This window comes from Helobdella robusta (assembly GCF_000326865.2).
Source record: "Helobdella robusta unplaced genomic scaffold HELROscaffold_47, whole genome shotgun sequence".
NCBI lineage: Eukaryota > Metazoa > Annelida > Clitellata > Rhynchobdellida > Glossiphoniidae > Helobdella > Helobdella robusta.
In genome coordinates, this window is record NW_008705176.1 from 1,175,636 (window position 1) to 1,190,429 (window position 14,794).

The following is a 14,794-nucleotide window of genomic DNA, read 5'->3' on the forward strand; positions in this document are numbered from 1 at the left end:
ATCCACTGTTTAAAATTTCGTTCCAGATTCTCGGTCCCTTGCAATACACGTGAGAGAACAAAATATTCGTTTTCGATTTGTTAGAGACAAGATTATTTTGTTGCCGACATTGTTGTTTCATCCTGAAATAACTGTTAAATAAATCAGGTAATCGATTGGTTAACTGTTTGTAAACAAAAATCATCAGAAAGTAAATGCTGAGTTTCGAGAAATTCAAGTTTCGCGTGCTGTTGAACAATGGTTGACTGTGTTCAAATCGTTTGGATCTCGTTATCAATCTAACTGCTCTTTTGATTAATATTTCTATTGGTAAGGTTGATGTGTGGTACGATGAAGCCCATACAATGTTGCAGTAGTTTATTAACGGAATGCACAGGGAATTATACAGAAGATTCAAACAGTTTTTTGGCAAAAATGATTTTACTCTGTTTATCATTCCTATTGACTTTGAAAGTTTGGATGATACTTGTTTTATGTGATGTTTGAAGGAGAGTTTCTGATCGAGCAGCATGCCTAGAAGTTTTAAACACTTTGTTTCAACAATTGTGTTGTTACCTAGGATGATTTTATACGGCTCCTTGTAATTTAGATATTGTACGGGTCCAAAAACCATCATTTGGCTTTTTGAACTGTTAATTGAAAGTTTATTGGCTTCGAACCAAGAGATTATGTTTTTTAACTCTCTGTTTGTTTCCTCAATAAGTTCTTTCATTGATCTGCCGCTGCTAAAAACATTCGTGTCATCAGCATAAATTACGTAGTCAAAAAACGCTGATGCAGCTGGAAGATCGTTTATGTGCAGTATAAATAACAAAGGACCTAGGATGCTTCCTTGAGGCACACCGTTGTTGTTTCAGAGCAGACTGGAAATTTATTACAAATTGTTTTCTTTCTGTTAAGTAGCTACGAAACAAGCAACCAGCAAAATATCATCTAAACATTCGATGAACGAATTGACATCATAAGTTGGTGGTCGGTATGTCACAATGATTAAAACATTTTTTGTGATAGGTCTGTTTATTATTTCTAGAACAAAAAATTCGAATTCATTTTTTTTACTTGTTATGTCGTCTCGGATTTTGTAATCTAAATTGTTTTTTATGTAAAAGCCGACTCCTCCACTGTGTTTTATTTTTCGGTGCTTACCTTTAAAGACATATCCGTTAATGTTAATCAAATTTTCGTTGCTGTCATTGAGCCAACTTTCAGAAATTGCGAGAACATCAATGTCAAAATTCAATTCTCGCATCATAAATGTCATCAGATTTGTTCAACAAACTTCTTACGTTTATATGTAGAATATTGAATAAATTTTGATTAAATTGATTTTTAATTATTTTCATTTCAGAGTTAAAATCATTTACATCATAAATCTTACATATGTTGGCAATATTTTGCTGAGAGTTTTCATCATTAATAAAAATTTTGCAATGCTTACTTGGATTAACGTTCATTGACAAAATTGAATCAGACATTGTTGTTAGAAACAACTTTTTCACTGATTTTTGGGTTGAATTGCCATTCACGGACGATTATATGTTGTGGTATTACGTCCGGATCTTTCATTTTGACAACATCAGATTTTTCGACACAAACTCTGAACATTGTTGATGATTCATCAATTTTATTTTCTTTGCTTTTGTTTTCAACTTCTGTTTTGTTAAAAATTGGAAAACAAGATATCACTCTAATTCCATTTTCTGTTAAATATTCGGCTACATCGTTTCGATGACATTTCTTAACATTACTCATCATGAAAAAACTTTTTTTAACAATGATTTTCTCTGCTTTTAATTTGCATTCATTATTTACTTTATTTCCAATTATTTTTGATTTTGTTTTTTTGGCAACTTCTGAGTATTTTAGGGGTTGAACACTATCGGAATCTTGAGTTTCATATAATATTCCTGGAAACTTATTTAGTCGTTTACGTTTTTCCACTAAAGTAAATGGTTGCATACTTTTATCGGTTGGGGTATCGAGATCATCAGCCCAATTTTCAGTTTTTACAACTTTATCATTGACGTTATGGGATTTCGCTTTTTGAGTTACATTTTCATTGTTGATATTGTTCGGCGCTTTGGTATTTGCTTTATTTTTTGTCGCAAAATTTTCTTCACGTTGTGACAACAATGGCTGCAACGATTCTATTATTTGCATTTGTTGTTTATTTAACACGTCGCTAATATCTTTTCTAATTTTTTCAAAATTTATTTTCAAAAAGTTGTCTAATTTAGGAATTTTTGCCATATTCATACTAACAAAAATAGGGCATTTTTCTAGCATGTCGTTTGCATTCAAAAACTTCAAAATTGAAATTATTTCCAGAAATTTTTCTTTTTTCAGATTACCCCGCGAGACTAACTTTTCATATTTTTCACATTTTAAATTGTCCAAATCATTTTTCAGCTGTTTTAAAGCAGATACTATATCGTCGTTATTGTAAAAATCAGCAGTATTGTTTAAAAAACAATCATTTTCTAACATATTTGAATTATTTATAAGAAAATACAAAAGTTCATTAACAACGTAAGAACGAGCCGCCATTTTACATTTTACATACATACATACATACATACATACATACATACATACATACATACATACATACATACATACATACATACATACATACATACATACATACATACATACATACATTCATTAAACATCCAATTAAAATCCTTGAAAAAAACGAGATCGATTTTCTAGGCTCAATAATTTTTCCTGGTGAAAGCCAAAACATATCCATAGCTAAAAAATTTGAAAATTTTAAACTTATCACCCAAAGGCTAAATATCATCAATAAACATGATGCAATGGTCCTTCTATTACAAGCTGCTTTTTTGCCTCGTCTTGTTTATTTTTTGAGAACATCCCCTCTGTTGGATGTTTCGATCCTCGATAGTTTTGACGATCACCTCCGTGACGCATTCCAGTCCATCTTCAACATAAAACTCGATCAAAAAAATTGGTTGCAGGGGACGCTGCCTATATGTGTTGGTGGCCTGGGTTTGGGTTCCGCGGCTGAGCTGGCACCTTCTGCCTTTTTGGCTTCTGCTGCTGCCACGGTGGCCCTCCAGGATCTGATGTTGCCGAGGGATGGGATTTATGTCAATAACTTCAGAATGCAAGTATACGACATGTGGCGCGCCACCAACGGAGATGTGGTTGCGCTCGAAAACCCCTCGCAAAAACACTGGATCGCCCCCTGTCTTAATAGATCAGTTGATCGATGGCTGCAACTGAATGGCTCTACTTTTGACAAGGCTAGAATTATGGCTGTCAAAAGTGAGTTGGGCTCCGCCTGGTTAAGAGCGCTACCCAACACCTCCTGCGGCACTAGATTAGATGACTCCTGTGTTCGCGTGAGCCTTGGTTTGAGACTCGGAGCCCAGATCGTCACCGAATACGAATGCGCATGTGGGGCAAGGGTTGATGAACTTGGATACCATAGCCTTTCTTGTCGTCTGGGTCCTGGAAGACAAGCCAGACATACGGCTGTCAACGAATATCTGGTACGATGTTTTCAAAAGGCTGGTATCCCGGTTATAAAAGAACCCATGGGTTTGATAGAGGAAGGAGCCTTTAGGCCTGATGGTTACACTATCACCCCATGGGCTCAGAGACGGTCCCTGGCTTGGGACGTTACCTTACCCCACACTATGGCTGACCGATATATCGGCTACACTTCAGTTGAGGCGGGCACTGCTGCCCTTAAAGCGTCCGATTTCAAAAATGAAAAATACGTTTCATTAAACAATTTAAGCAAAATATTTCAACCCATTTGCATTGAAACGTTCGGACCAACAGATAAACACACATCATTATTTATTAACGAATTAACAAGAAAAATAGTTAATATAACGGGTGATCCTAACGAAGGCAATTATTTAAAACTCTTTCACTTTTATTACAAAAATTTAATTCCTTTTGCATTCTGGATGGAGCTGCTAGATACCTGACTGTGCGAGACCAGGGACATAGATAAAAGTTGAACTCGGAAACGATTGCATGCCTAACCATGGCTTGTTCATCAAAACGGGTTCATACATACATACATACATACATACATACATACATACATACATACATACATACATACATACATACATACATACATACATACATACATACATACATACATACATACATACATACATACATACATACATACATACATACATATATACCTTCAAACATACATACATACATTCTTAATCAAATAATTTTCATAGTTTTCCTACTTCATTAAACTTTATTGCCTACAAGGGCAATCTTTTTTCTCTTAAAAAGAGACAGCGGTACTTTTCACTCTAACAACATACCTTAATACCTTTTCGGTATTCACCGAACAAGACGAAACGAGACGAGACGAAACGAGACGAAATTTTATTTAGCAAGATTATTCTAAGAGAAATAGACTTACTGGAGTTGACTAATGAAAAATTAAAAAAATTTATCTTAATTCAAACATAAAAACGTACAGCCCGTGCGGACAAACCATGGATGAACGAACGAACGAACAAACGAACGAATGAATAAACTAATGAAATAACAAATGAATGAACAAACGAATGAACAAACTAATGAAAGAATGAATGAATAAAAAAAAAATCAACAGTAGATAAAAACAGGACACAAAAATAGCCATAGGTAAAATAGTTTGGTCGCGAACCATATTTTCAGCACATTTTGACATCGTCAACATCAGCATAAAGAATCTCAAATAATCAGCCGGACGTTGTGGCTCCACCTGAACATCATCATCATAACCACCACCATCATTATCATTATCATCATCACCACCACCATCATCATCATCACCACCATCGTCATCGTCGTCGTCATCATCATCATTACCATCGTCATCGTCGTCATCATCACTTAGGGAGGGAGAAAAAAATTTCATAATGAGGTTATAAATGTCAATGTCACATTAACCTGAATAAAAGATTGTGGTCATCATCATCGTTGTCATCTGGCGCCATTTGATTAAAGTTAATTCATGTTTTTAATGACATTAGTTCGTTCGTTCGTTCATTTGTTCGTTCGTTCGTTTGCACGTGTGTGCGTGTAAATGTGTGTGTGTGCGTGTGCGTGTGCGTGTGTGTGTGTGTGTGTGTGGGTAAGTGAGTATGAATAAATGTCACATTCATACAAATTAATTCGCACAGACGAGCTGCTAATAACAATTAGTCGATATTGCAATTGTAAAAAGATAAAAAAAAATATATATACAGACAAACAGACAAATAACAGACAATACAGAAAAACATACAAATAATATACAAAACAAATACCAAACAAACAAACATACATACAGATATACAAAAAAGCAACGAACAAATAATGCGACAAAAAACATACGAGCATGAGACTACAATTATTATATCAAACAAAAAAAAAACAACAAAACGTTGAACAAAATAAACAAAAAAATACAAAAAGCAAACATACAAACAAACAAATATAAAAATATAAAAATTAACATACATACAAACATACATATATATACACAAACAAACATACATACATTTTCTGACAATAAACATTTGCAAACCAATTGAACCGTAAGGTATATAGAAAAAATTCTCTTACTTTGTAAACAAATTTATGCGGAGAAAATGTATCTTTCCAAATAACAGTACAACCAAAAACAGCAACAACAAGCAACAAAAACACACAAATAAACAAACATACATACAAACAAACAAACAAATAAAGACATTTCTTAGATGGTTGTACGTCAGCCAGCATCATATCAGAGACCCAATAAAAAACCACAACAACATCTGTGGCTCTACTACTACATCTGCAACAGCAAACACAACAACTGCAACAACAACAGCTGCAGCAACAATAACAACGACAACATGGTCATTAACAGCAACAACTGCAACAGAAAATACAACAACAATAGCAACTGCAACAACAACGACAACTGCAACAACAACAACAACAATATTATCATCAACCACAAAAACAGCAGCAACAACAACAACATCATCAACCACAACAACAACTTGAATTCATAAAAACAACCAGCAAAAATTTTTTGCCTCATCTTTCCGAACTCAGTTTTAATTTTGAAAATGTTCCATCCTTCGGAGATAGTGTGACGTATTAACAATAATAAATATAATCATAATAATAATATTTATAATAATAATAATTATTATTATTATTGTAAAAAAAACTTCTGTAAAAAATAGAAGAAAGAATGAATTTTCGAATAGTCAAAGAGACTGAATATCATTAATCACGGGTTACATACATTCATACATACATTCGTACATACATACATACATACATACATACATACATACATACATACATACATACATACATACATACATACATACATACATACATACATACATACATACATACATACATACATACATACATACATACATACATACATACATACATACATACATACATACATACATACATACATACATACATACATACATACATACATACATACATACATACATACATACATACATACATACATGGCCTAACACCTCTGTGGGCACCAGGCTTGACGACGAGTCTGTAAGATTTGCCATTGGCTTCCGACTTGGCCTGGTCATTCAGAATAAATACACGTGCCGATGTGGCGCTGAGGCGGACGAGTTTGGGCACCACGGTTTGGTTTGTCGCCTGGGTGGGGGCCGTCAACTACGTCACTCAGCGCTAAACGATTACATTTGTCGGCTCTTCTCCAAGGCTTCAATCCCGGTTCTCAAGGAACCATCCGGCATTTCTGCGCATGATGGTAGGCGACCGGACGGATGCACGCTAATACCTTGGAGAGCCGGCAGATGTTTGGCGTGAGATGTTACGGTCCCTGGCACCCTCGCCGAACGATACGTAAACCTGACAAGTAAAGAATGCGGTTTGGCCGCGGCCAGGGCAGCGGACGAGAAAATGAAAAAATATGGGAATGCCCTCCCCTCGATGGAATTCTTGCCAATATGCATCGAGGTTCTCGGCCCGATGGACCCCAACACCCTTAAATTTCTTAAGGAAATAGGCAAAATGATCAGTGTCAGATCAGGTGACAGCAGGGAACTGTTTTTTGCAACCAACCACATTTCGTGCTTGTTGCAGCGGTTCCTGCGTGTCTGTGTGCTTGAAAATATCCAACTGAATGCCGATGTACGTACGTACATAAATTCATAGATTCATTCTTCTGAAAAATTTAAGTTTGGCAGGTGAAAGACGACATGCATGCATGTGTATGAGCGTAGATATGCATTGTCAAGGCATCTCAAATAATAATTAAATTTTAAATATGGGAATTTTTTTCTATGACAAAAGGATGTTATTGACTTCAAATTTAATTAACACCCACACACGGGCACACACCACACACAAACACGCTCACAACTACAACAAAATATAAAAACACACACACACAAAATCCGCTTGTTAGTTTGGTTATTGGTACACCCTTCCTACACTCCCTTACACTCCCTCACACTCCCATGAACACTCTCAGAATCAAACAAACCTGTGACACCCCATAGCCATTTTTGCCAGAAGCAGGACAATGATGTCATCGGGAAACCCGCCACGGATGAAAAAATTAGGTCACAGACAGCCAAGTTGATGACCAGAACGTTGGCCGGCGTGCGTAGACTGGCAGTGCTGTCATGATGATGATAATGATGATGATGATGATGATGATGACGATGATGACGATGATGACGATAATGATGATGACGACGACGACGATGATGATGATGATGATGACGACGATGATGATGATGACGACGACGATGATGATGATGATAATGATGATGATAATGATGATGATGATGATGACGATGATGATGATGATGGTGATGATGTTGGTGGTGATTGTACTGACGACGACGACGATGATGATGGTGATGATGATGCAGATGATGATGATGGTGATTATTATTATAACGATGATGATGATGATGAGAAAGATGAGGAAGATGAGTGTATGATGATGACATCAAGATAATGACAAGGCTCCTCTCTTGGAAATGAAAATAATTTTTTAATTAATGAAAAGGTTTGAGACCTCCGAAAAACTAAAACCTTCCTAACTAGGTGCCGAAAAAAATGGAAAAAAAAAATACAAGCCTACGTCTGCGCGCTCGTGTGTGTACGTAGATCACGTGACGATTAAATGGCGCCAACTTGTCCAAAAGACGTTAAATAATTTTTTCCATCAACGACCTAACGATGCAACTGTTTGTATGTACGTGTGTGTGTGTGTGTGTTTGTGTGTGTTTGTGTGTGTACGTGTAGGTGTGTGTATGTGTAGGTGTATGTATGTGTGCGTGTGTCTGTGTGTATGTGTTCGTGTGTTGTCATATAATGAACAGACTGACTAGCATATCAAATGTTTTTTTTCAAAATAATAAAAAAATTAATTTAAGTTAATTAATTAACAATTATTTCAAAATCAAACTTAAATAAAACTTGTACAGTTTTATAATTAAGTTGCTGAACTATTTGAACAACGCATATACAATCTCCATTCGTCTATTGTATGATACAAATCTATACCGCCATTCAGAAAAATTACTTCAAAAATTTGAGGAAAAAAGTTATATAAAAAAAAACTGTTGTTGTTAAAGGGATCTTGCACGATTTGAAATAAACAAAGAGCCATTCAAATTGATGATGGCCACCCAAACTTATGGTCTCTAGAAACAACAAGAGGGCCGATGACTTTAGAAATGAACCCCGGCAAGCTTTAGCCCCTAGGTAACAGAATGATCGCATTTTTAGTTACTCTCTTGAAAAATACATAACAAAACATTAATTTTTTAATTAATAAAGTCTTATTTCTAATTAAAAAAACGTCTTAATTTAATCTAATTTTAATAGACAAACGAACAATTACATGCAAACATGTATACAAATACAAAAAGTCTTACCCACACGTACATACACACATGTATGCCAACTTACTTATATGCAAACACATACATACAAAAACGTACAAAAATACAAACAAACACGAAAATACACACAAAACATACAGACAAACATTCATGCGACAGAATACAGTTAACAAGAAACCCTATGTATACACGAATTTAGACAGTAATTCTTCTGAGAAATATTATTCACTACTTTAAGCGCTTTAAAAATCAGCACTACATGCTAAAAATTGTTAACAATACTACTACTACCACCACCACTACTACTACTACTACAATTACTACTACTACTACTACTACTACTATTATTATTACTACTACTACCACTACTACTACTACTACTAACACTACTACTAACACTACTACTACTACTACTATTACTACAGCTGCTATTACTACTACATACAAAAATACAAACATACACACATACACACATACAAACATACGAACATGCAGATATACATACAAACGCTTTGAGGTTTCACATCCTAACGCACGAGGGAATACTTTAAATTAAACTCCATTGAATTGATTAGGCAAATTTAATTCCATTAAATAGCTATAGTTCAAATTTTATCTAAGTATGTATGTGCACATGTATGTGTGTATGTGCATATGTGTGTGTGCGCTTGGATGTATGTTTCTGTGTGAATGAACGTGTGCATGAGTGTGTATGTAGAAAAAGTACAACCCTTAACTCATAATTAAATTAAATTAGTTTTACAGTTGTTAGGGTTATAATAATTGAAATAATAATAATAATAATAATAATAACAAAAATAATAATTCACACCCCCAGAATTTTTTCCCTATCGCATTTAGATTGAAATGCTATGAATGAATGGAAGTTTAATTACATTGCTTTTTTGCTTGGATGAATTAAATTAAATGGTTAAAAAAAGATAATAACGAAGACGATGATGAAGATGATGATGACAATGAAAAAGAAGAAGGTAAAGCAGAAGATGATGACGATGATGAAGATGAAGAAGATGATGAGGATGATGAAGATGAAGAAGATGATGAGGATGATGAAGATGAAGAAGATGATGAGGATGATGAAGATGAAGAAGATGATGAGGATGATGAAGATGAAGAAGATGATGAGGATGATGAAGATGAAGAAGATGATGAGGATGATGAAGATGAAGAAGATGATGAGGATGATGAAGATGAAGAAGATGATGAGGAGGATGAAGATGAAGAAGATGATGAGGATGATGAAGATGAAGAAGATGATGAGGAGGATGAAGATGAAGAAGATGATGAGGATGATGAAGATGAAGAAGATGATGAGGATGATGAAAAAGATGATGACGATGTTGATATTGATATGGTGTAGGTAGATGACGATAATGATTATTATAATACTGATGATAGTGATAATAATAGTAATAATAATAATATCACGAAATGATAAGCAAAAAAACTGAACGATAAAAACATTCCCGGCAAAACTTACTGCTAACATAAATAAGCGAAAAAAAGAACAAAAAAATAAATTGCCAAAAAGTAAAACTGAAAATAAATCATAAAAATAAAACGCGCCCACCTGCAAAAGACATAAACATCTTAAAAAAGATCATAAATATACGCCAAAGATCATGTACATATACCAAAGAAATGAATCTAAAAATAAATAAACAGACTTGAAAACTAGCTAAATTACTAAAAGCTAAAAATAATTAGAATGACGTCGACAAAATTGTTTACACAGAACTCAAAAATAGAAAAAGGCGGGAAATTTGTTAAAAAAACATATGGTTACATTTTAAAAATGCTCGCCAAATCATTAAAAGCTTTAAATATTACCAAAAAAACAAATAAACGCGCATTTTTGTATCTATGCATCTAAAAATAGAATTTAAAAAATTACGGCCCAGAAAAAAAATCATGAATAAATAAAAATTTGTACAAAAAAAGATAGCAAATAACTTAAAAAATATAAAAACGCGCCTAAAATAAATTTAAAAATAATAAGCTCTAGCCAACAAAACTTTTGCCAAAAATTTTTAGGAATGAATGAATGAATGAGGAATGAATGAACGAATGAAGGAATAGATGGAGAATAGATCGCATGGATAGATCGATGTTCGGACAAATAGATGAAGGAATAAATAAATAAAAGAACAAACAAACAAATGAACGAATAGACAAACGAGTGAATCTAAAAATTGAAACTGAAAAAATGAAACTGAAAACAGAAGCGCGCCAACCTGCAAAAGATATAAATAACCGTGGAATTCCCTACTATACCCAAAAACCCAACGACGGTAATGTAGATGCCTAAGAATAGAAAAAATATCTCGGAAGTAGTTTCTATTTCCGCTTTGTATCTCCACCAATGGGGATGGAAGATGGAATACCAAGTTTCGTTTTCGATTTTAATAATTGTGTTGTTGGCGAAGGTATTGTTGTTGCTTACGTTGATGTAGTAGTTGTAGTAGTAGTAGTAGTTATTATTATTATTATTGTTGTTACTGTTGTTGTAGTTGTTGTTGATGTTGTTGTTGTAAGACTCGATAATATATTTAACATGGCTACTGCGGATTTCATTTATATCTGTGTTGTTCTCGTTGTTGAAGCCGTTGTAGTTATTGTAGTAGTAGTAGTTGTAGTGGTTGGTGGCGGTGCTTGTGGTAAGCATTTGAGCGACGGAGATGATGATGATTAATTAGATAACGATGATGATGATGATGATGATAATGATGAATATAAATGGCAATCGTTATGATGATGATGATGATGAAGACAACAAAGATGCCGACGACGATGACGATGATGGTGATGGTGATTGAGTTTCAAATTTAGTTACATTTTTTAGCCAAGTAAGTTACCCATTCACAATTAGTTAAAATATCTATGGAAAATAATAATTAAAAAAATATCAATAAGTATATTTTATCTGGGCGCATACACACACGCGCACACACACACACATACAAATACAAACACACACACACAAATACAAACTTTATCTCTACAATGTATCTTATTGATTCAATACCATGGCTTGAAGCAAAAAATTATTATTATGATTATTGTTGTTACAATTAATTATTATTTTTATTATTAATAATAAATATATATATATATTTGTTTGTATATTTATTTATTCAATCAAACAACACGATAGAAACTTTTACTTCTTCTTATCTGGTCAAAACGATGCTAGAATGGGCTTTTATAACATTGATCAGTGCGTCTGTACAAACATGCATACATACATACATAGCCACACACACATACATACATACACACACACACACATACATACATACACACATACATACATACATGAATACGCACATGCATACATTATTATTATTATTATTAAAAATTAAAAAATCGTCTATGGCATATCCGTGTTATTGATAAATTGTCGGGATATATTTGTTCTTAGCTTACGCTCTCCCAATGGCTTATGCAAATATGCATGTATGTTGGTATGTTTTTTGTATGTATGTTTGTATGTATGTATATTTGTATGTTTTTAGTGTGTATGTATGTATGTTTGTATTTGTATGTATAGGCGTGTGTTTATGTTTGTATGTCCGTATGTTTTTGTGTGCATTTTAAAGCCTTATTACATTTTCTTTAAGATCAAAAAAAGCTACAATACACATACGTCGCATGCTAACTCTGGCATCTTTATATCGTATTCGAAACTGGTAACTGCGTAACAGGACCAGGCGACCTTAACCACTAGACCATCACGGCGCCCTCCGAAACATTACAATCTTCTACCAGCCCCTCAATGATCTATGACATCTTTAAAATAAAAATTAGACATTTGACAAGAAAATTGACTTACACAAGCTGATAACTAAGTGAACCCTATCAGCTATTTATTCATATATTCGTTCACTTTTTGACCTTATATCAATATTTATACCCTTATTATTATTATTTCTATTATTAATATTATTATTATTATTATTTCTATTATTATTATTATTATTTCTATTATTATTATTATTATTATTACTGATTTTTAAAAAAAAACGCCTTTGCTAATGAGCATGTACGTTAACATTGTACTTGTTACGTGTGTAAGTTGGCAGTGATAAAATTGTCTAGGTTCCGAGGCTTGCCATATAATTTAGAGTTATTTTTATTCAAAAATATCGCTAAAAAGTTACATCCCGACTTTAATAAGTCGCTACAACTACTACTACTACTACTGCTACAACTACTACTACTGCTATTACTGCTACTACTATTACTACTACTACTACTGCTGCTACTACAACTACTACTGCTGCTACAACAACTACAACAACTACTACTGCTGCTATAACAACAACAACAACTACTACTACTACTACTACTACTGAAGCTACCACAACTACTGAAGCTACTACTATAACTACTACTACTACTACTGCTACAACAACGACGACTATTACTACTATTATTATTATTATTATTATTATTATTATTATTATTACTTTTAATAACTTTTACTATGCTAATACTGCTTTTAATGAACAAATACTACTAATGCTTTTTTAACTTTTTTCATCTTCATCAACCGCCACATTGGAACATAAATTAGCGGTAAAAAATCAAAAGCTATCGCCAGCAGATTCACCGAGTTCCTACCTTCTTTCATTCCATTCTTTCGTCTATCTATCTATTTATTCGTTCGTTCGTTCGTTCGTTCTTTCACTCATTCACTCGTTCAATCGTAATTTCGTTTATTTACTCCTTCATAAAATTTTCATAATCTTTCATTAATGTTTTATTGATTTTATTTTAATTGTATTCAATCTAATATAAGTTAATTATATAAGTTAATATAATTCAATTCAATAGAGTTTAAAATAAGTTAAATAGAAGTTATCATTTTTATTTGTTTGTCCATTAGTTTATCAACCCATTCATTCAATTATTCATTCATTCAATCATTCATTCACTCATCTGTTCCTCCATCCATCCATCCACCACATTTATCCATCACATCCATTTGTCGTTTGCCATAAGCAGTCAAATCCAAAGTATGAAGGGGAAAATGAAAGGTGTAAAAAAGTGAATTAAAGTTCTCTCACATACATACACATACACAAGCATACCCAAACCCACACCACAAACGCATACAATGTCATACTCAAACACACACACACACACACAAAAACAATCACACAAACACATACATTCAAACATACATCCACACGCATCAGGCGTGTGGGTGTATGTGTGAACGTTCACCAGAATACAAAAAACATACAAAGACGCACAAGTATACAAAGAAATATACAAACATACAAACAGACCAAAAAAAATATGTACCAACATTTCTGCACTTGCAACGGTTTATCAATCTTTTCTTTGTGACGTATGTATAACCACCCTATAATTTATATGCACTCGGTATAAAAATATAAATAAAATAATAATATTTATAATAATAATAATAATAATAAATAATAATAATAAAGTAATAATTAAAATAATAATTATGATGCCAGTCAACAACAGCAACAACAGATAAAGCTAGGAAAAATCGTTTACCTTTGTTTGCAAGAAATTTAAGTAAGAATTGTATGCCTATGTTTGTTTGTTTGTTTGCATGATTGTTTGTTTGTATGTATGTTTGTTTTTTTAATTGTTTGCATGTTTGTTTGTTTGTATGTTTGTTTGTTTGCTTGAATATTATAGCTAAGTACAATGGTATTTTTCCTATTCTTATGAATTCTATTTTTATTGTTAGGGAGATACGGAAATTGATGTATGTTTGTTTTGTATCCTATTGTTTGTTTGTTTGTCATTTTGTTTGTTTGCTTGTATGTATGCATTATGTATGTATGTATTGTATGTGTTATATGTATGAATTTTATGTATTGTATGTATGT

The 14,794-nt window shown here is 33.3% G+C and overlaps 1 protein-coding gene across 1 annotated transcript in view; it reads right to left on the minus strand.

Moving 5' to 3' along the window:
- Positions 1 to 11,292, minus strand: part of HELRODRAFT_129809 (hypothetical protein) — a gene marked incomplete at both ends in the record, with an annotated part of 19,207 nt that extends 7,915 nt beyond the window's left edge. The window contains 2 exons of the mRNA XM_009026498.1: positions 7,526 to 7,662; positions 11,156 to 11,292. Coding sequence (XP_009024746.1) covers positions 7,526 to 7,662; positions 11,156 to 11,292 — 274 coding nt within the window. The remainder of the gene's footprint in view (positions 1 to 7,525; positions 7,663 to 11,155) is intronic.
- Between the last annotated feature and the right edge of the window lie 3,502 nt (positions 11,293 to 14,794).